The sequence below is a fragment of the Strix uralensis genome, chromosome 24 (genome assembly GCF_047716275.1).
Source record: "Strix uralensis isolate ZFMK-TIS-50842 chromosome 24, bStrUra1, whole genome shotgun sequence".
NCBI classification, from domain to species: Eukaryota; Metazoa; Chordata; class Aves; order Strigiformes; family Strigidae; genus Strix; species Strix uralensis.
In genome coordinates this window covers 5,391,956-5,415,963 of record NC_133995.1, presented here as the reverse complement: position 1 = coordinate 5,415,963, position 24,008 = coordinate 5,391,956, and the positions used below count along the sequence as shown (strand labels likewise).

Genomic DNA, 24,008 nt, shown 5'->3' with positions numbered 1-24,008 from the left:
TGTGTGAAATACTGGCGTGTTTATTGGTTGGCACTAGATTACAGCCTACACTCTTGTCAAACTTGCATCCACGATTTTTTTTAAATTTTTTTTTTAATCTTTTAAAGACAGTGATGACCTCCCCCTCACACACAACTCAAACAGAGGAAACACCTTGAGAAAGGAACCAGACTGCCAGCTGCCGTACACCAGCGCAGCTTCACGCCGTCTCAACATCTGGCTCAAAACACACCAAGACTCATTGCAGAAGAGGGACGGGGGTTTGTAATGACACCAGAGCTGAGCGTGGAGCAGATAGAGAGCCCTCCGGTCTTTCTGGAAACACTATGGATGAAAAGGTCAAGATTATGCAGGTATACACTATACCTGCCAGCCAAGACTAAGCAGGAGCAAGAGAGCACCTGCATTATTCATAGGTTCAAACTAAGATCTGAGCCTCAAAGAAAACAAAATGTGTTTTCTACTGAATGCATTTGACTTTGAACAAATGTGTCGTAAGTAAGAACAAGTCCAAGTCAGTAAGAAAAAGCATCAGCTGAAATGCTAGATTTCCAAAGTGCCCTTGCAGTTGTAAAGTGTTTTTGCAAATCATTTCAACTTAATATATCATTAAAAAAACAAGTTAACTTTACCAGAAGATTAGAAACACAAAGCACTGGAGTGAGGAACAGAAGTCTGCAGCCAGAAAAATAAACCGAAAGAGATTATGGGAATTACAAGTCCAAAGCCACCTAGAATTCACAGAGAAATGGGTATTTAACTTACTTACGATTCATTGAAAAATCACTGACAATCTCAGGCTTCTTTTCATTCTAATAAATTAGCAGGTTTGTTCTCTACATCACTCTTCCTCCTCCAAACTCACTGACGTTTCCATGTGAAAGCTGGGCAGCAGCAGCAGCACAAGAGCCTCCGCTGAGACATCCCGACTGACACCTCCACATCCCCCGGGAGATCGCTCACCGCGCTCCGCTGCTGCCATCGACCCCCCCACCCCACGCCTGGACACTTGAATGATTCAGAAAAGTATCCACAAGGTTTAAAAAAAACCATTTTCCACAGAGACTGCTCACACTGGCGCTGCCAAGCAAGAGAGGTCGGAGCAGGTCAGTACCTGGATTAGTAACAAAGTCTTATCCTTGGTCGCGAAGGTGAGTTCGAACGTACCAGCTCAGACACGAACAGAAGAGACGGTCAAAGCCCCGTGGCTTTGATCTTGGAGGTATCTCGGTTCGATAAGGAATGGAAAAGCCTAAGGCGGATATGCTCATACCGACAGACATCCAGCTCGTGCCGGGCGCAGGGGGATGCACCCCGGTTATTTATCCCACTGCCAGGCACACGCGCTGGTGGGGTCTGGGATCCGGCTCTCCCAGCTCGGGGGTGCTGCCAGGGAGTCTCGGGTACAGAGAGTTCACGAAAAGACTGAGCAGAAAATGCAAAGTGATCGTTCCAGATCGTCTGATTTAATAAATAGGAAATAGGACATACAGGAAGTTCAGCAAACACTCTTGGACCTCCCAAGGTTAATGTCTGAGGCAATTCTAGAGCCAATTTCTCAAGTATAACTTCAAAATTCTCACTTTCCCACCAAAAAAAAAAAAAAAACCCAACAAAAAAACCCCACACCCCTATCAACTAGCACCAAAAAGAGATTTCATAAATCTCCTAAATACATCTTCAATCCAGTTAAGTGTTCTTTTTCACCCATTTACACCTCTCTCAATTATGTACAGACCTCATGACACTATACCCAGTAAAACACGACACGTATCTACACGCCACCTTCCACCACTGAAGCCGAGAGTCCTCCCTGACTGTATTAAATTCATTCTACCATTGAGGAAAGTGAGGATCATAGAGATATATGTATGTTATAGTCTCCAAGACTGAGACAAGATGTGAGCATACACCAGAAGCAAGGTCACCCACATCCCCAGGCTGTGATTAGCCACTAGATGATGCTATCTTATTAACCAGGAAGAGCAGAGCCAGGAGGGAAAACCCAGTCATTTAAAAGCAGGACCAGAGCAGTGGGTGACTTACACAAAGCTGTCGAGTGTCTTTAGAAGATAAAAGCTCTTCACACCAACAAGCATCTGCAACAACTTTGTTTCTTGGTGCGAGTTTGGCTAAAGAGACCAACTGATTTCAATCCTCTCCCCAGAATCGGCACCGGGCGTAGCTTCCACTCCGGGAAAATTAAATATTCAATCTTTCACAAGCTCCCAGATCGCCCACGTTTGCTTTTACTGCATGCTTTGCACAGGTTGCAAAATTGCATTGCATCTGGCTGCCTGAGAAGCACAAAACATCTCAATTTGGGATAAAACCGCATTTGTGAGAACGAGCAAGAAAATATGAAGTTGTTATAACTGGGAAAGACAAACACTCGATCTGTGCAGCTTCAAATATTTTGCTCTTCTGGAGAAACCAGTGTGTTGCAAAACGGTGAACACATTTTCTGCATGGAAAAGTTGAGGCAAAGGCCCGAAGTCCGGGCTAGATCTGGGAAGGGATTCCTGACATTCCCTACCCACATTTTTAGCCACTGAATACTTTGTGTCTGCAAAAGGGAAAACGCAACACTAGCAGATTCCAAACCCTTTTAATTTTTCAGTTTATAGAGTTTGCTTTAAGGCACATTCAAGATCACGTCGAATTAAACTGCCTTCTTGCTCAACAGGAATCTGGGAAGTGCACACAATGTCTATCTGCCGAGTGAAATGCTTACACCGCAGCTCCTTCCCAGCCCCCAACCAGAGCTCTTACCTTCCTCCACAGCAGCGAGACCGCAGGCCACCACCAGAGATGCCACAGGTTGTCTGGGTGCAGCCCTCCGCGGCCACCCATGGGTGCAGCCCCCCCAGGGACAGCTCTGCTCCTTTTCCCCACCAGCACCACTCAGTGTTTTTATGTCACAGCGCAGCCGTTCGAAAACACACCTGCCTTGCTAAGCTGGAACCAAATCAACCAAAGAAGGAACCATGTCCCCAGAATGGAAGAAAAAGGAAACAAATCCCAAAGGATGTATAAAAAGACGCAGAGAGACAGCACGCGCATCCACCTGTCCGTGCCACCTTCCTACGGCAAAGCAAGGCAAGAGATGTTATCTGAGGAGAGCCCTGGCTGGGCTCGCTTTACCTGTACATCTAATAGTTTCTCATAGTGTAACGTACACAGAGCTCAGTTAAATCACAGCAGGTTTACTACAAAGAACCAACGGCCGCTCCCAAGTATTTCTCGCACCTTACTGTACTGAACATGAGCAAGGGATGGGGGAAGAAACAGCAAGTCTTCAACAGCCAGATACACTCTCCCCATGTGATCCACGCAGCAGCTTAAAAAACCTCATTATGAAGTGCCTCTCCATCAAAGCCCAAATTTTTATCCCTTTCTATTCCATTTTAATTACAGTTACTGGCTAACGGAGTTTTATCAGTAATACCAGTCTATGACTTCAGCTCTGTTTAACAGCATTAAACACAAACAAATGAGCTGACTGACCATCAGCAACTTCTGAATTATCTTTTCGCTACGGGCGATGCAACTGCCCTACACTTACTGAACAGCCTCATTCCGACACCCTCTCTTTGCAAGATTCCTCTCAAGGTATTTCAGCTGTAAAACCACCCAGAGGCTACTTGCCTTATTCTGAGAGTTCAAAATCACGAACAAGTAGTATTTACCCTCTCCAGTGCTCATGGCACAGCAGCCAGTGAGCCAGACTGCCATCACATCCCGCACCCTCTCAGCAGTCACTGAACTGTAAAAACTTCAGGACTGAGGCAAAGTCTAATGCATTTTCAATTTGAAAAAATAGCTATTTTTAGTTTGCAAAGCAGCCATTAACTCAAAGGAATGTCTTGCCAAATGATATACCTGGAGAGGCAAATGCCAAGCACTCGTACTGCCAAGAAGCCCCTGCAGTTCTGAGCAAGGGTTTGCTGAGCTCTGCCAGAGCAGCTCTGGCTAACCCGGTGAGAGCACAGCACAGCTCCGCCAGTGCTGGTAAGAAGTAGAAACACTCTGTAAAGATAAAGGAGGTACAAGCCTCCCCTGGCTTTGTAACAATACCAAGTTTCTCTATTGCCAATAAACTACTGTCTAGAATTAAACAATCCATCTTTGCGAAGAAACCAAAAGACATCTTTGTGAAGCGACCAGAAGTACTTTAACAGCACCGAATGCCAAATTTCAGGGCGAATTGGAAAAAAAAAAAAACCCAAACTAACCTTCTTTCACTCTTCTCTAGGCATCTCCCAGACAAGGCATCACCTCCCGGGCCTGGCAGCGTCCCGTCACAGCCAGGCACCAACACCAGCACGCAGAGCCGCATGGCACGCCTGTTAGATACTGGGGGAAAGCTTCACCAAATAGGAAATGATACACGTCACTTTTACCTGAAAAAAAGGTTCTTCCTTCTGAAACATGCCTTTGAAAAGCCTCAGCGTGAGCAAAGTCATATTTGAAACCCAAGATCCATCTTACAGTAACCATGTCAAGACAAAGGCGCTGTAGGTTTTCTACTGCACACGGTTTCTAAGTTGACATTAACCAATGCATCGAAATCCCTGTTCCACCGTACCAAAACCTTATTTGAGAAAGACCTCCTAGAGCTCGGTATGTACAGTTTCAGCTCCACTAAGTTCAATTACACGTGGCACTCTTCTGCAGAGGGACATCCACTTGCCTCTTGAGTTTTATGCATCAATCGAGGTCATCAGAAAGGTATTGGATCTGGCAAATCCTGCTGGAAGAATCAAGCAGCAGCCGCTGGAGACACTGGTACCCCAGGGGTGTCTTCCTTTTCTTCCTGCTCCCATGCTGGAGTCAACAAATGCCAGGACTCTACCCATCATCAGCTTAAACCACCAGCTAACATTTTCCTGCCACAGCAGTAATCCAAGCTGGTCTGTCAGACACTTCCAGTGACAGAAATCCAGATTTTTGTAAGTATTTTGAGGTTTAAAAGATCATCACACTAAGCGGTGGTGTAAGTGCTGAATGCACTTGTCTTCTCCCATTAAGGTCTCAAATACATTTAAAAATCCAGATGGCAGAATGCAACTCTGCTATATGAGGATTTCTAATTTTGACAACACCCGAGGAAGTGAATCAATGTCGAAGAGCGGGAACTGCTCAGAGAACCTCCCTGCGCTGAGCAGCGGGTCTCTCTCTTCCTCTTTCTTCATCACTCATCTTGCAACCCTGAGGTGACACTTAGGTGCATAGAGAAATCCAGTATTCGAGTGCTTCAGGGCTGGTAATTTTCCTCCTCTTCCTCGCTGCGGGCAGACTTGCTTCCTGATGTATCAAGAGTGAGGTGTCCTTGTATATACCACAAATACACGTAGGAAAAGCAGCAAGGGAAAAAGTAACCTTATCAGGGAAACTACCCCTAAGAAGTTGCAGAGGACACTGAAGTTTTTCATGAGACCCCAGGGTTCAGAGGTGTGCTGCCAGGTCATTAACGGTAGCCCCTCTGAGCTGGAGGCTGCACATCACCAGCACGCCTGGCATTGACCACCAACCGGATTTCAGAGAACCAAGACAAGCATCTGAAACCTGAAACTTGAGGGTGACTCGACGAATTTGCTGCAAACTTACAGGATGTCTAAACGAAGCACTGGTATTCCTCTGTTTTAACTACAAATAGACCACTGCGCCAAGTACGATGGAAGCTAAGTTGAAAGCCAAACTAAGAACATTATTCCTCAACGGGAAGCTGAGACACATCGTAATGCTCGATTTAAGGGGCCAGGCTAGACACTACATCATTTGAGGTAAGAATCCCACTATCTCCAACACTAGCTCAATATAGCACCAGTTTTAGCAACGCTGGAGTCTAATCCTACAGGGTTTTTCAGCAGTTGGTCATGACAGCAGCCCTAAGCAGTTTAATCAAGCAGGCACTAGTCTGTACTGCGAAACCCAGAGCACGCGCCATCCTTAGAACAACTCTTTTGTCACTAATAAAGGTAGTTTGATTGTCGGTCCCAAACCAATTTAACATCATTTTGGATAAAATCACTTAAACTGCTAGGGCACGCAGCTATACCAGTTACTAGAGAAGAACCTCAGATGCTGAGGAAGACGGGAATTCGTGTGGTGCAGGGAGAGATTCACAGGCCTAAGGCCTGTTTTGAAATCCACGTCTGTTGAATAAAGGCTATTTCTACCCCAGGAGCTACTTCCAGTTAAGAAGGCATAATATCAGCCACTCGATGTTAACTGTGTTAACAGCATCAATTCATGCCACATTAAAACACTTTCTTGGCACAATTTATTTTTCTGACCCAAACAAATAAGCCATTAGCAAATCATTAACAATATTCTACCCTAAATTGTCAGTTTAACAGCCCTGTAAAAACATTTTTAGTTTAAAAACAAAAGTGTGCATGCTGTTGATATTAAAACTGCAGTTACTCTTTCAGGAGTACCAGCTGTTTTGTTGCAAACCATTTTCAACGTACTAATCTGTACAGTAAAGACAAAAACTCAATTGAAGGCAGTAGATGGCTGTGTTAGGTGCCACTCAGGGCTCGGTAACAGCGGACTGTCTGAATTTCTTGTACGCTTCCAGATACAATATTTAAGCCCTTTTGAGAGTTTGGTTCAGGCCGATCAGCACAGAGTAAGAAAGCATTGTACATTCGTCTCTAAGTTGAAGTGAACTGAACTGGTGTAATTTAGGCTCAATTCCAGATGCTCGGTTTCAAGCTACTTCTTGAATAACGCCTCTCAGCTTTTTCTTATGCGTGGTTTTTCATGTTAGCGATCACTGGCACTGCTTTTGGCCTTGCTACTCCACATTGATGAAAGCAAGGAGAACAAGTAAAGGAACAGAATAAGATCTTAAAATGAACAGCTTCTTGCCAAACCAGCAAGGATACCATTCCCCCTTGTCCCAGGCTCCATGGATATTTCTATCAGATTTTCATATTGTAAGCGCTTCTCGGGAACAGAGAAAACTCTGGAACAGCGAGTATTTATTAGAATATTTTTTGTTAAATAAGGAGGAGGAAAAAAAAAAAAAGGAAAAAAAAAAAAAGAGTACTGCAGATTTAATTTCACATCTTGGCTATGCTCTGACAAAGGAGAAGTTACTGAATTCAGCAACTACTTCTTGTCCCAAGCCAGGGATTAATTAATGCCCCTCCCAAAACTTGTACCTGTCCCAACCCACCCCCCAGCCCCAACCCTTCCCATTTTATTTCCCAACTAGACAACACTGTTGGCAAATCAAGACAGCATGAAACTTACATCAATAAAAACAACAAAAAAAAAAAATAATAATAATGTGAAGCGTGCCAATGCATCAGGGGAACTATCTTATTAAACAGTGTACTTCTCCAACTAGCAATTCTGCTCGGGAGTCAGCTGTACCTTTCACAGAGGGAGAGTTTAAACATTTTGAGCATGCTCCATGGTGCAATTGTAAGTGCTGCAGAACCACAGGACAAGAGATTGAACACCTGAATTTTTCCCCCAGGACTTCTTTTCAGGGACACACATGGTTATCCAACCGAGGGTTCATGCAGTAACACTCAGTAAGTACAATCCAATGCTTTAGCACAAATTACAAGTATCCAGTTCAGCACGGTATAAGGCATGTGGACAAGAAGAGACATCAGCAGAACGCAGCGGGATCAGCAGAACAGCATTGGTGATTGACGCTCCAGTTTGTCAGACTTTGACCCCACTTTGAATCCCCAATTCCTACCACAGACAATGAAATTCAGTTTCTATCGTAGCGTTTCTGAGGCTATTTATTTTTGGCCAAGTGTTAGAAGACCAACTCCTTTTTGTTTCATTTTGATGTAAATGCAGAAACATTGGCGGAAGCTGTAGGAGAAGCAACGGAGCAGGAGGGATGTCTGCAGGTGATCAAAACTCTGCCCTCAACTTCAAGTGTCACTGCACTAAATCAGGAGATACTGAATGGGGAGTAAACTGGCCCAGCCACTAGCACTGTCACAGAACGTATATTTTTTTAAAAAACAGAACAAAAGGCAAACAGATTAATTATGAACCCTTCTTTTCAGAAGCAGACCAGGATTAAAAAAATTCCCGCAAAATTAAAATGTTAGATTCTCCATCTAAAAAAAGTTTATACATACGTGCTGAAAGTGACCACCACACAGGTCTGAACAGCACCTTACAGTACAGACTAAGACTTAAAGAGCTGATCTCACATTTGAAGTCTTTTAATTAAAAAAAAAAAAAAAAAAGTGGCTATGGCTGGGATGACACAAACGGGACACTTCAGAACACAAGGCAGAGGCGAAACTGGCAGCCTCGCTCGCCAGGCCATGGAAGCGGTGTAACGGGAAAGGGGCACTTCATGCACAAAATGTATTTTACAAAATACATATCCAAAAAAGCAAAAAAAGCCAACAAAAGAAAAAAAATCCCACCTTGCACTAAATTGCAGCACTCTTAACACTTGCTCTGCCACAGGCTGCTGCCCATGCCTTGTTTGATAGAGGAGGCATGTGAAAAAGGGGAGAGGGGAGGGAAATCCATGTTTCAGTCTTTTTCTCAAAATTTCTCTTATAGGGACGTCTTCAGTCATCTGATGTCAGACACGGAGCTCTCAGAGTACGTCGTGGTCATGACAGGAGTGCCGTTGTTTGCCAAGCAACCTTGCCTCAAGGTTTCAAAATATGAGGCCTGCACTGGTTTATGATACTGCAGAACTTTTATGGCATCTTCTATCTTAAACCATTCCCTTTTCCTTCCTGTGGGCAAAAAGAAAAATCAGAGCTGCAAGAAAACAATGCTATCCTTTCTATGTTTAAATATTGCTTTTGATACAATCGTTCCACTTCATTTTCAATCATTATCACGTGCACTAATGCTGCAAGAATAATTTAATTGCGTAACAAAGCATCAGTTCAAAAGATACTGAGGAACTTTCTCTCAGGATTCTCTGATCTCGAGGGCCACCTACTCCAAACACCACACTGATGGCTCCTCTATCCCCATGACAGGTATCTGTTTAGGGCAGTACATCCACTGTCCAAACAAACCAGTCTTGCATTTCCCAATTTAAAAAAAAAAAACAAAACAAACCCCACACATCCATTTTGCTATTTCTGCAATTTCTATTCAAGTCAGATACTTATTTTAAGACAACCCACAATAACACACACCAACCATCACCCAATTTCCATCAATTTGCAAGTGAGCCTCTATTTCTGGTGGACAGCACTCATTTTGCTGTCCTCAGCGCTCATTTTTTAACTCTTTCCATAAAACCTCTTCTGTACATAGCCTGAGGAAAATCACATTACAGGTGCTATAGAGCTATTGACAAACCTCGTGCAGAACAACACCTTCATTTTCATTTGGGAACGCGATTTAAACGCAAAGATTTCAAAAGACAATGGGGAACGACTAATCCCACATGGCCCATGTATGTTTTCTTCTAGTCTTAGAAGGGACAGCTCTTCATGCTCTTTGCTTTGTATCTTAAAGTGCAAGAATTAAATACAAAAGCTGCTGTAGAGGCAGCTGTACAGCTGAATTGACTACTCTTGGGCCACAGAGGTTACAAAAGCATCAATTTGACCACAATTTTTTTTTTGCCAAGCAACCAAAGGGCACGCCACCGCAACTTTTCTCGACCACTCTCACAAGGATTCCAGCTCCCAGAGGGATGCTAAGCTGACGTGTTTTGTCTGCATCAAACCAGTTAATGCTAGCAAGTACAAAGAGCTTACCTATATTGACAGAGTCCTCCCAGTCTTCCAACACTTCTGTGACGATAAGTACGTAAACATATGTCCTGTGTTTCCTGTCCCGATTCTAGAAGGCAAGGGGAACAGGATAACAACAAAGCTACCAAGGGAAAAAAGGCAGGTAGGCACATGGCGGCTACAAGCTGCAAGCTGCCTCACTATGATGCTGCAGTACCTCTCACAATGTAGCTTGTTCTTAGCTATTAAAAATTGTTGCGTTCTAAATGAGACGCCTGAAAGTATTAACAGGGATTGCGGCCAAAACGTCCAGTTCCTAATCTGTAAGGAAGTATTTGGTGGATGGATATGCTTATAAATCAGTTCCTCAGCTGGTGAAAAAACAAAACCACAGGAAAGATTTTTATCTATTTCACACAACTCCGAAATAGTTAGTGAAAAAATAACTATAAAAAGAGCTGTGTCTGGTACCTGTTGACCATGTGTCTCAGCAGCACTCATCAGGTGTGACCGCACACGCTCCACCAGTTGCAGAGGCCAGTTTGGCACCGGGTGATGGCAGGTGCTAAGGAACAAAGGAGAGCCCTTGCTCCCCAGCTGGTGCGTGGCCTCTTTTGGCAGCAAGAAAGGTATGGAGGCACTGAAAATAGTCACTGTTACACTGGCTTATCACTCATGATTTCAACTGAAGGGGAAATTGCAGATAATCACTGGGAAGATCAGTATACGTTTTTATTTAAACAGGGAGTTTTAAACTTTTTCTTTCAAACAAGTTATCTAGTTTACTTCACAAACTAGGAAGTGATTTTTATTCCAAGACAATTTTCTGCATCAAAATTTCACAGCCTCAGTGTCTGAAACTTACCTCAAAAATTCCCACTAATCTTCCTAACGTCCCTTTCACTCCAGCCTATGAAAAGTTCAAAGAGAAAAAAAACATGCTTTAACAACAGGTTAGTACACATTTCCTTATTTGTTGTGCAGGCGCAGTTCCTTTAGAACAGGAAGCAAATGCTGTAAAATTTTGTTAATCTGAAAATAACACAGTCACAAGAAAAATGACAGAAATGTATCACGAGCTCTAAACACGCATTCATTCCCAGAAGTTTTTCCTATATTCAAACAATTCTGAATTAAATGTGGAGGGGAAAAAAAATTATTTGATGATTGCATACCAATGTACTCCAAATGATCAGAATCTCCTCTAAAGGTTATTATAGACTAAGCATGGATAAAATTTACTCTGGGGTTTAGCAGTTTTACCCCTTTAAAATTATCGTTTAAGAAAATAACTTTAAAATACATATAAGACATCCACTTACACCAGCATGACAGCTACTAGGTATTTCAGGGATGTCCTGCATACGTTTGAAGTAAGCTAATACAAACATAAAATACTTTCAATGTTGTAATGGGGCCTCCGCAACAGGAACAAGACTATTTCTGATAGAACACAAAATGCAGATGCACGCTGAAAGAAGACTTTTGAATCAAGCACAGACACAAATCAAGAGAAGATCTAAGCAACAGTTTTGTCTTCTGCTTGAATACTACTGAGGCTCTACCCACTTTATCTGATTTGCTGTCACTTTTTATACATCCACTCACTGCTGTGGCTCAGTCGCTTTCTCAGAGTGCTGTTTCTCGCCTCTGCTCTCTGGTGTTGCATCATGCATCCATGCAAAATGCCATCCCAATCTTCTGCCCCCAGACCCCTCTTTTTTTCCCAAAAATTTACATTCCCTTCTTTTTACAACTCTAAATGGTTGGAACTCAAATGCTACAGACAAGATGAGATTTTGCTTCATGACTTAATTGCTCTGAGACAACACACACAATCTGGCATACAACCCAGCCACGTTGGGAAGGTAAATTCAGCTGCTGTCTCTAGCAGCTCGGACACATCCTAAACAGTTCAGGAAAATGGTGTCTCTGCTCTTACAGAAAAGTTATATAGACCTGATTATGTCCAGCTTTTTTTTTTAATTAAAAAAAATATTATTTTTTTTTTTTTAAATACAGATGTTCGGGTGAGGGCAACTAAATATAAGACAAATTCCCTGTCCTGAGCAGCTGAGATACACCGTTTCCCACTTGTTCAGCTACTAACTAGTTGTTGTACAGTTATATGCTTTTAGAAAGGAAGAACTTTTATTAATTAAAATATTTTCCTGGTTAAGTTCCCAGCCTACTAAATGAACACACAGAAACACCAAACGACACCGCCTGAGCACACCTCACTATTGCTTCTACCGATAGCTGATGGCAGAACTGCCCCAAGAGAGAAGGATTTGTAGCTCCCACTACTACAAGCATTCGTGGAAATCTATAATCCTTTCTGTAATGTGCTCCCTGACCTCTACTTCTAGGAAGGAGCTTTTCAACTGAATCTTTTATGTCGGTTTTGGATGCAAAATTTATTGTCTCATCAGTGTTTCTGACATTTTGCTCAGCCCATAGGTGGACCACTGACTATTAACCACAAGGCTATTTCTGGAGTCAAACAGCAATTCCATGAAGGTCAACGTACGCGTGTGTGCGCACACCAGCATGGCTAGGGGCAGATAACTGGTTCTGACCTTTGCGGATGAGTGATTTTACCTCATCTGCAAAACTGTTGCTGCTAACCTTGACTAATCTCTCTCACAAGAGAACTGGAAGGCAAATACTTCAAATGAATTTCATTCAAAGAACTCCTTCAGTAGCTTCAAACAGTGGGTTGTTTTTTGGGGTTTTTTTGAGATAAGCAACCATATCAACCAGCCAGCAATAACACAGAAAGGAACACAAGGCTTCCGCCTTCACAACATACATACATAAATATATTAAAAGGTGAAGTGTAATCAAATGTTTCAGGTAAATAACTGTCTTAAACTGATTTTCTTCACTTGTTCCTGCAGAAGGCTATTGAATTTCTGCTCTCCTTACTTACTTGCAGAGGCACTGAATCAAAAGCCAGGGATGTTGTTGTGATGGTTTAGTGAACTCTCAAGCCTGACTAGAAACAAATTTATCTCCAGGCAACTAGCCAGCCTGGAAACTAAACATGAATACTGCACAGCCAGTCTCCCAAGCAGTTTATCCCCAGCTCCAAAACTGCGCTTGAAGTAATACAGGCAGGTGAGGAGCCCTTCCTTCTGTTCTGGTTAAACAGAGAGGCGACGGAAATAACACTCTGCCTGCAAACTAAGCTCATCCTTCTCCATTCTGCCTAGGCTTATCCACCCAAAAAGGCACAAAAAGCGATGCCAAGACAAACACGCACTGTAGGAAAATCATGTTGAATTATCATTTGACAACTCAAAAAAGTGGTAAGGTTTTCTTCATGTAGTAGTAAATGATGACATAAATTAATGGTTTGATTCAAACAAATATTGGGCTGTTTTTATAAAGTGAGTCCTTACCAACAACTGCAGAGCACATTGGCCATTACATCTGGGGACCAATGGCTCTCTCATCCTATTTTACTGGTATAATGGATTTTAAAGACGACACACAGGACATCTAACACAGACCGATTGGATTGTCATACACCTATTTTTGATAAAGCACTTAATTCACACACAAATAGGAAAGTCATAGTCTCTGTACAATCATGTATTTCATTTAATGGAACAAACGTGAAAGTGGAATTCATACTCGTACACAAGTTTCTAACATATAAGTTGCCCAAGGCATTGGAGAAAATAACCTGTAGCTGTTATCACTAATAAAGCAAGCTAGGTAACGAGCAACAAAACTGCCAGGCTCCTCTTTGGGCAAGCTCCATGCCTCTTGCTTTCCTATGGGCCAACCCCTCAGCACCTTCCCGATATCCCCACTGCAGGACAATGAGCATTTTCTTGGAAAGTTAAAAGCGTAAATCACAGGCTCATCCAGGATTGAAGCTGGATCTAAATCTTAATTTGCACCAGATGACTCAGGAATTTTCTCCTCGGTAGTAAATGGATTGAGAATCCTCCACCCTCATGGGGCACAACAGTAAGTGTCTGGCAGAGACAGCACCATTTATTTGGGCCCAAGTCCCCCCACCAAGCATTAGAAGTGTTGCCCACAGAGCCCACGCCGCAATCCTCAAAATACACACATGTCCTAGGAGGATGGTATTAAACCCATCAACAAGGGGCAGGAGAGCACCAGCAACAACTGTTCCATCTGCAGGTGCGAAAATAAATCAGTCAAACGACAGTATTCCCCAGAAAGAGGCACACTCAGGTATGAAAAAGGACTGAGCAAGCTTGCAAAATGAGCTGTTTTTTCACTGCCCTGCAGATCCAGATCAACTTCCAATGTCCAGGGCAGCCCTCACGGGAGGAAAAGATAGATCTGGCAAGAGTGCATCAATGTCACAGCAACAGCCAGCCGCCCCAAAAACAACACACGACTTCAAACCGCTGCCGCACGCCCAGAGGGGTGGGCCGAGCGTTCAAGACAAGGAACAAAAATCTGGAGGAAATGAAGCTTTACTAGTTCTGCTGCTCATGGAACAACTTGTTTTAATAAAGAAAAATTACTGAAGACATCCAAGAACAGCAGGTTCAGGTTTCAAAGCTGAAAATAAGTTCGGGTCAGATGCAAAAAGCAGCCTGCAGCAACACCATCTGTTCCTAGGGACAGCTTTTATTTCCTTCCATCTGAGCTAAGGAAAATGTGGGTTGGAATTTCAGCTATTTTACTTTGCTCTATTAGGCTCAAAGCCTGCATCTACTAGAGATTACTGCTGGGCAAGAGGACTGTGGTAAAACACCCAAATCTTTGCTCTAATACTTGCAGAGAAGGTAGTAAATCACACCCATAAAGACTGCTAGCTTAGACAAGTTCTAAAGACGCCAATTACAGACCTGCTAGGCAAATTTTCTTGCTGTCTCTCCTGTGTCTCTTACTCATCTAATTCTTTACAGCATTACAACCAATATATGCTTTTACGTTTGTGAAAAAGAAATTAAATACCACGACAGAGCGAAGACCTTTACGATGTTGCACTCATTTTTATGAAGTTTAGAGTACACAGGGTAACAGACAGTAGTGAACTTGGTCCACTATTTGCACTGAGTATTACTAAACCTAGGAAGAGTTCAATGCCATCATCTCAGTCATTCATCCATGGTCCTTGCAATATTTTTTTTTAAAAAAAAAGCCTTCCTATTTTAGCACAGAAAGATATCAATATTCATATTCTAAACCACTAACGAAATACATGAAACAGAAAAATTATTTATAAAGCATGTTTAAGAGGGGAAATGAAAAAAAAAAAAAAAAGAGAGAGGTCTAGTAACCAGATCAAAGTACCATCACGATGGACTATTTTTGATATTGGCATCAATTGCCTGTTTGATCACAGATCAAGCACAACTTATGTGGCTTTTGATTCCCATGAAGAAAGCACGACTAACACGCCCATAATTTTATAGAACTTGACATTTACTAAGTATTTAAAGGTCAGGATGTGAAAGATGCTGTAAGTGCAAAATGAAATGCCTTTGGGTTTAACAGATGAGTGTGGAGGCTTTTTTCAAAGTCACTCTATAATAAGTTTAATTTAAGGCATCTATTTCTAAAACATGTTCTTTACCAGTTGCTCACACCCATAAAAAACTCTTATTCCTAACATAAAATTAATTTTGGTAAGAGAATGCAACAGCAAAAAAATCCAAGAATGAGAAGCAAAAAATACACTACACTGGCACTAATGACTGTTTTAGAAGGGCACACCATTTTTCTTAGGTGAACCTTAGAACGCACCTAGAGTTTACAGCTGTGTCAGACCGACTACATCATTTTTCAATAATCCGTCAGAAATAAGTGGTTTTATTCTGAAAAGGCTGCTCTCATTCAGAGCTAGCATGCTTGTCTACTGCCGCTTTGCCTAAAAATAATGCCCAAGAACTCAAGTCACTTCAAATTTTATGCAGACAACAGCAAGCGTGACAAGTGTTGGTACCTGTCTACTTCAATACTTCTGCTGGTACAGATTAATACAGATAAGGACTATCTCAAACTAGGACAAGGACTTCTAACTCAAACTGGTACAGAGGGATCACGGGTTTCACTCAGAAACAACAGTTCATTTTTGGAAGAGTCTTCTCAAATTTTGAAAATCAGAAAGAGGGAAAAGTCAGATTTCTTTTTATGACAATTATTCCAGCAATCACATGGATAAACTCAAACAAATACATGGGGAAATTAAAACAGCGAATGCAGAAGTTAAAAAACTTAGTTTAGGGAAGCATATTTTAAAAAGCAAATGCATACCATGCAAAGAAGAATGAATTGAGAAAAACCAGCCTATTGTCATCTTCAAAGACCAAAAGCAATTGAAAGGGTAATGAGTCCTTCCAGCTCTTCCAACTGTCTCTTATTAAAACAGAAAAGCCGTACCAAAGTCGGTGAAAGCAAGTCCACAAGTTTCTTCCATAACTTTGACCAGCACGCAAACCACCTTCTTTTAGGATGAAAATTACTTTGTGTTCATCGACACAGAGGAAACAGGATTTTCCCTGTCCCAACACAAGCAGCAGACTCTACCTGGCTCAGCTAACCTCTTGTATCCTCACGAGCCACAGACATGCCTGTCCCAGGAGAGGGGCAAAGACACCAAACCTACTCAGAAATCGGTGTCTGCTACAACCTACCTGAAAAAGCCTCGACTCACATGAAAGGATGAACAAGGATTACCAGCTAGCACGCACACCAGCTGCCCAGCAAGCAGCCTCCTAAAATACCTCCCCTGCCAAATCAACAGCACAAGCCGGGAAACTGGGGGCACAGAAGTCCTTTACAGCTGTAATATAACAAACATTCCCCTCCTGCACATTCCCCAGCCACATTTTACAGTAAACAGCTCGCTGAGCTTAAGACAGTTGATGTACATTATAATTTTGTGTGCGGATCGTAAGCAGCGCGCTGGAACACAAACCTCTTTGAGGAAGACCTTGCACACCTAAAAGCTCGCCTGTGTTTTCCACCCGTGTCAGCAAGCCTCATCACGAGCTGGAGAAGCGCTCAAGTAATTTTATACACATGACAGGCTGCTCTTCTGCAGGCGGCTTTCAGGAAGGCCTTTATCGTAACAGCAGCTGATAGCTCCATTTCAGATTCCCACCCTGCATTCGCATCACAAGCTACTAGGTGCCGTGGAGGTCAGCCGTTGGGGTAACCCTGCTGCTTTTGGAGCTCTGGATGTTTACTGTTTGTCGAGTGGCATTCATGCAGATAGGTGCTTCGCTGGGAATGACTCAACCCTGCCAGGCTGCCACAGTTTGAATTACATTCTCATTCGGCACCGGTCCACGTGAGCGAGGGAGCACCAGCTGAGCGAGAAGGGATTATCTCAGCCAGCCCAAACCAGTTTCTTCACTGCAGACTGAGCCCATGCCAAGGCTCCCTTTCAGCCACCGAGCTGTCATGGAAAGAGAGCGACTCTTCCAAGGCACTGTGCTGCCCGAGGAAGGGAGGGTCGATACAGATTTATTTTAAGGATTTGAAAGGCAAAGCCATGCATCTCCTGGATGAACCCTTGACTTCTGTATCAAATAACTTAATTATTAATAACGATTGGTTGTAAAGCAGGAGTCTGCAGCTAAAAATATGTCTATTGTTCTGGTTAAGCTCACTTTGGCTTGTAATGTGTTTGAAAGATCACCGAGTTACTAAAAAAGCAGGAGCTGTATTAAAGCTGGAAACAAAATTTGCAAGCAGCAATCCCCGGTACTAGAGGGACCTAAGGACACTTGAAAAAATAAACTTTGACTGTGTAATCTTTCATATCTTTCCGATAAACTGCTAGATTACAAAAACATCCAAAGAGAAACACACAACTCGGGAACTGCCACATTAAATTAGTCCAAAGGCCCAAATATTCAGCATTTTGTTAGACAGCAGCATGTACTTCCAAATACTTCAGAGGAGAACCTTCATATACCAGACAATTAAATAAAGCAACTACTGAAGAAGCTTCCTCCCAAGTCCCATCAATTAGCTCTTGATTTCTGTTCTGCAGCACAAAGATTTATAACCCTCTTGAAAGCATTTTTAATCCTGCCTTATATAACTGTGAACCTACTTGGTCATCCATATGTAATCATTTAATTGTTTCTGAATCCAAGCATCTCCCTAATTTGATCATATTCAGAAGCACATTCTAAAGACATGTTTTACATACAATATAGTCAACTGCAATTTGTTGTCTTTAAATTCCTTAGGAAAAATTTCTTCCAGTTTTAAGAGAAAAATACGCCTTTTCCATACAGATCAAACTTGTGTTTGAGCACCTTTCTGAAATAGCTTCAAGTAAAAAAAAAAAAAAAAAACACAACACACAAAAACACAAACACATTAGGAATTGTTCCTTATAACTCTTATGATCAATTTCTCTTATTCACACAAAATTCAAAACATGTACTACACCAAAACAAATTGAGGTCCCTGTATTTCAAGTGTCTTTAGTGGCTCATAAAGTCTTATTTCTACCTTCTACCCAAGTATTAGATAGCTCCACAAAAGCACAGCTATTTTTTGAAGTTCTCTTAAGAAACTGTTCCTCATACGGAGAAAACAAAACTGAGAATCATCATATGTATTGAAATACATTAGGTTAATTTTATCTATTTTCAGTTAAAGGTACCAGGCGAGGAAAAGTTCACTCTGAGAGCCTCAATTACATTCCTATGCTATCTTTATTTAGAACTCCAGTTTCCCTCCCACATACAATAGGGATACCACCAGTGACCCCTATATTCCTCTTTACCTTAGAGATGAAAACAAATTCACAAAGCCTTGGCTGACAATCAGCAGCAAAGCTCCAGGAGCTCCCATTCTTGACAAAGACTCACCTCTTCACAGACTTCTCGCACAGCAGCCATGTTGGGCTCCTCCTCGGGCTCCATGCCACCCCCAGGGACAATCCATCGGTCAGGATGACGACTACTGCTAACCAGCAGCACCTGCGGAGAGCAGAGCACAGCCGATGTATCAATGCAAGGCAACGCTCCTTTTCAGAGCCCAGCTGAAGAGAAGTTGTCCTTGCATCTCTCATACCTCCAAATATGACCAGTCCAACAGGAGTCCTTGAAAATACTCCACTTTTTCCAAGACAATTTCCTTAGCCCCTTTCAGACAGCTCTGCAAACTACATGATCAGTGACACCAAGGCACTCCAACACTCCAAATTATTTCAGCCATTACCTTCTCACAGCTTTGGCGCATCACTGAATAAATTATGGCTCTGCATACCCAAACAACAATTTGCTATTTAAGACAGCATCACAATACTTACAGTGTAAGAGTTCACTGCTGTACGTAGTCTTGACAGCTTAGGATACCCATCAGACAACAACACAAGATGGCACAGAAGCTGCTCAGCACTTTCACCCTTTGCAGAAGTAGCTTGATTTAATTTTATTGGTACCTTTGTCCTTGTCCGCCTCTGCGGTTACACTAATGACATACCAAGCCAGGTAACTGCCTACTAAAATATTTATGTGCAGTTGTTTTAACACAGATTTTCAACTTCCCTGTTTGCCTGTTCTTTTGCAGCAGGCACCAAAAAGTTCAGCTCTGGACCCAGCACTTGGTTACTTTTGTTTTAGATGAGGTTGTTCAAGGAGATATAAGCAAAATACAAGCCTACGTTAGACCACTAGGAAAAGGCTGCATAGAAGGACAGACTTTTTTGAATCGGGAAAATGCTTCAACCATTTTCACAGCAGTAATTTTTCATAAGCATGCTCTGTGGCAGTTTTTCTTGAAACACATTGTATTCCAGTGTAATTCTGCTCTGCACAAGTTCAGTTTTTGTTTTGTCGTCTTCCAGAAACAAAAAAGCTAACTAACAATCTCAACTGGCTAAAAATTCTCCCAAAGAATATCGAGACACTGTGCTTATTAAATCTGCTTGCAATACATCCATGAGCAGAGATGGAAACTAAAAACAAAACTAATACTGTTTTTCAGCTCTCTAAACAAAGCTTGTTCATTAGAGTCATCATGCTATACTTCATCATTTCACTGGCACAAAGCTTAGAGCCAAAGCGACTTGCTCCAGAAACTTTCCAACATACCAGTCCAATTAGGTTACAGGCCAGCTCTAACAGTTTCAATCAGACATTTCAAAGTTAAAACTCTGCAAGACACTAAAATCCCAGGCTTTACTGTGTAAATGTTGATTTACCAGTAGGATATGAAAAGATTTGCACTAATTATCCAGAGGAAACCTACCTACAGAATTCAAAATTAAACTTCTGAAACAAAAACAAGCGTAAGATTTCCAGGGTTTCCAAGTTCTTTTATCTTTTGAAAATTCTCATCTGCCAACCGACCACCCTGCAAACTGATTTTTCGTTTTCCAGGGCCACCCAGACCACGCCAGCTCAGCACAGGGAAAAGAGGGGGGGCAACAGACTAGAACACACTGGGGTCAGTTGTGGGGGTCCAAACCACAGCTCTCAAACCAGGAGTAGCAAAGCTTCAGGCAGAAACTGAAGAGGGGTCACAACAGACGTTCTGGCAACTGCTGGTCTAACCTTTCCTAAATCTGGAACTTAACTCGGTGTTCTCAAATGTCAGCACTCCTCTAATCAGCAATTTTCTGTGGATCCCACCAATAATAGTGTCTCAAAGCCTCCTCTGCCTGCTTCAGTCAGAACCCTCACCTCAAGCCTGCAATGCATGAAGAAACATCATTTATCAAACAACCCCATTTAAATCCCCGAGCACTCCCCAGTCTGTCTACTGAATTAAGGCAAATACGTACTAGAAACTAATTAAGCTGAATGAGCTACCTTAATTCTGCAGGTTCCTGATGGAGGTGCTTACTGCCTGACCCACCTTCTGGCTTCGGTTGCAATAGAACAGCATTTGCTTCATAGTAACATCCCATGGCGTTTGGCCTTCTTCAAGAGGAAGACAGAATTCCTTTCCCCTCAACATCCAATCCATATAAAACACGATCGGTAAGCCATGCCTAAATAGGGAATGTAAACTTCATTCATCCTCAGAGCCTTCAAGGCTCGGGACAGCAGCCAGGTACCGTGGCTGGGGCTGCAAGGCCGTCACCAGCAGCCACCTCTGGTTTGCCAATATTTGGCCACTGCAGGCTCAGCACACAACGCACTCCGCCGGCCTGTGCCATCTCCCCACGGTACCTTTTCCTATTACGTTACAGGACTTTTACCTTGTCCTGACTCGTTACCAGTATCGTACACAGGAGAGCGTGGACTGAAATTCCTAGCTTCAGGTCAGCAGGTGATTCTGAGGACAAAGTTAAAAGAAAAGTAATGGGCATTTTAAGTATACACTTTCTTGCCAGGTAAGGAAGCATCACCTTTGTCATTTCCGATTTCAATTCAGAGTTCCAGCTCAAAAAAAGAAAAAGAAAAAGAAAAAAGAGATTAAAAAAAGCTGCAGAAACAGATCTTTGAAACTCAGCACAGCACACTTCATGCCATTGAACTCCTGCCACCTTCCACTTGTGAGAAAAAGTATCTGCTAAGAAAATCCCTGTACAAAGAGTTGTACAGGAAAGCCTGCTGGAGCGCTCAGACTAAGACAATGCTTTAGCAACACACTAGTAGGAACTTTTAGGTGTAAACAACAGTTTTAGGCAAAGTAAATTAACTTCAGCTGCTCTGGCAGTTGAGCGTTTTCTGAATAGAATTAACATGAACAACCCTCACTGGGAAGGAAAAACCTGTCATTCTCACACTTTTATGTAATCAGACTATTTCCTGTTTAATAAAAAGGAAATCCCATCAAGAGCAAGCAGGAAACATGCCCTACAAGGTCATTCTTTTAAAACAACTTTAAACAGGATATTGCTACCAATGAGCTCTCCCAAGACAAAGGGGCCTAGTTCAAAATGAGGGTGAGACACTGTTGTGTTTTAAAAACCCACACATCTAAAAAAGTCCTGTGTCCCAAGACATGCAGCGCATTCAAACGGAACAAGTAAAAAGGTCGTTATAATCCAAATCATAGAATGGTTTGGGTTGGAAAGGACCTTTAAAGGTCATCTAGTCCAATGCCCCTGCAACAAGCAGGGACATCTTCCACTAGATCAGATTGCTCAGAGCCCCGTCCAACCTGACCATGAATGTTTCCAGCTATGGGGCATCTACCACCTCTGTGGGCAACCTGGTCCAGTGTTTCACCACCCTCATCGTAAAATATTTCTTCCTTATATCTAGCCTGAATCTACCCTCTTTTAGTTTAAAACCATTACCCCTTGTCTTATCACAGGCCCTGCTAAAAAGTTTTCTCCATCTTTCTTATAAGCCCCCTTTTAAGTACTGAAAGGCTGCTATAAGGTCTCCTCAGAGCCTTCTCTTCTCCAGGCTGAACAACTCTCTCAGCCTGTCTTCACAGGAGAGGTGTTCCAGACCTCTGATCATTTTTGTGGCCTCCTCTGGACCCACTCCAGCAGGTCCATGTCTTTCCTGTGCTGAGGACCCCAGAGCTGGACACAGCACTGCAGGTGGGGTCTCACTAGAGCGGAGTAGAGGGGCAAGATCACCTCCCTTGACCTGCTGGTCACGCTTCTTTTGATGCAGCCCATGATACATTGGGCTTTCTGGGCTGTGAGCATACCTTGTCAGCCACCAGTACCCCCAAGTCCTTCTCCTCAGGGCTGCTCTCAACCCCTTCATCCCCCAGCTTGTACTGATACCAGGGGTTTGACCCATGTGCAGGACCTTGAACTTGGCCTTGTTGAACTTCATGACGTTCACACGGGCCCACTTCTTGAGCTTGTCCAGGTCCTTCTGGATGGCGTCCCGTCCCTCCGGTGTGTCAACAGCACCACTCAGCCCGGTGTCATCCGCAAACTTGCTGAGGGTGCACTCGATCTCACTACATCATTCATGAAGATATTAACCAGTACTGGTCCCCGTATGGACCCCTGAGGGGCACCACTTGTCACCAATCTCCATCCAGACATTGAGCCATTGACCAATACCCTCTGGATGTGACCATCCAACCAATTCTTCATCCACCAAACAGTCCACCCATCAAATCCATCTCTCTCCGATTTAAAGAGAAGGATGTTACGGGGGACCGTGTCAAAGGCCTTACAGAAGTCCAGCTAGACGACATCCGTAGCTCTTCCCTTGTCCACAGATGAAGTCATTCAATCATAGAAGGCCACTAGGTTGGTCAGGCAGGACTTGCCCTGGGTGCAGCCACGCTGGCTGTCTCAAATCACCTCCCCGACCTCCACGTGCCTTAACACAGCTTCCAGGAGGATCTGTTCTGCGATCTTCCAGGCTGACAGGGTGGTAGTTCCCAGGGTCCTCCCTTCTACCCTTTTTAAAAATGGGCACAATGTTTCCCTTTTTCCAGTCACCAGGGTTCTTCCTTGACTACCATGACTTCTCAAATATCACGGGGAGTGGCTTGGCAACTACATCAGCCAACTCCCTCACGACTCTGGGATGCATCTCGTCAGGTCCCATAGACTTATGTATGCTTAGGTTCCTCAGGTGGTCACAAACCCGATCTTCTCAAGGCATATTGTCACAAGGCAACATCATTCAAATATTTTACAAACTGGCCCAAAGCCAGTAAAATGAGATCTGCTGAAAAACCACCTCTTTCTGAAAACAATTAATATTTGGGCAGAACAGCCCAAATGCTGTTTCCAAGATAAGAAATGCATACCCTTGCAGAAACCTTTTCCCCCGATAGCCAGATGGGTGAACATAAAATACCTGGGGAAGCGAAGATACCAGCTGAGCAGGTTGCAGAAGGGAGATGTAATAGTTTGTATTTCTACCACAACAAGGTCAGAATAATTTTCTAAGTTTCAGAATAAGCATGTGATATAGCATAAGGCTAACTTACACCAAAAAACCAAGACAGAGAACAGCAACTATGCATTCATTTTACAACATAACATGATAAAAAATGTTATTCAATTGCTCAATTAGACTAAACATTTTTCATTAAGATGAATTTTACAAAATAAAGAGTACAGCTTTTTAAAGGACCATCTCATATGTCTTTGATACTTAAATTTTTGCTCATTAACTTCTTTATTGTATAAAAACATTCGAGTATATACTAAAGAAGATATTTTAATCAAAATAGTCATTAAAAAATACCAAAAATTACTTACTTTTTAAAATCAGGCCAAAACACAATGGAAGGTTGACACTTTTTATTTTATTCTTGCCAGGCAACTGTGTTTAAGATGGCTACTGAGACTCTTGGCCTATGTGGGATTTTGGGGGCAGATTTTGGAGCCAAGTCTTGCAGTCTTTTTTGGAAAAGCATTTGCAGGTATCACGTCACACAGCCAAGTTCTGTTTTCCA

The 24,008-nt window shown here is 42.7% G+C and overlaps 1 protein-coding gene across 3 annotated transcripts in view; it reads right to left on the bottom strand.

Moving 5' to 3' along the window:
• The window catches only part of NUDT3 (nudix hydrolase 3), a 33,013-nt gene continuing 9,005 nt past the window's right edge, over positions 1 to 24,008 (bottom strand). For 2 of the 3 annotated variants that reach the window (XM_074893862.1, XM_074893861.1), the window contains 4 exons: positions 18,536 to 18,646; positions 10,570 to 10,614; positions 9,729 to 9,813; positions 1 to 8,744 (listed from right to left, as the gene is read on the bottom strand). In XM_074893862.1, coding sequence (XP_074749963.1) covers positions 8,575 to 8,744; positions 9,729 to 9,813; positions 10,570 to 10,614; positions 18,536 to 18,646 — 411 coding nt within the window. In that variant the 3' untranslated portion in view covers positions 1 to 8,574. Of the gene's footprint in view, positions 8,745 to 9,728; positions 9,814 to 10,569; positions 10,615 to 18,535; positions 18,647 to 20,528; positions 20,952 to 24,008 lie in introns of those variants that run through there. The other variant, XM_074893860.1, reaches the window with a different exon arrangement.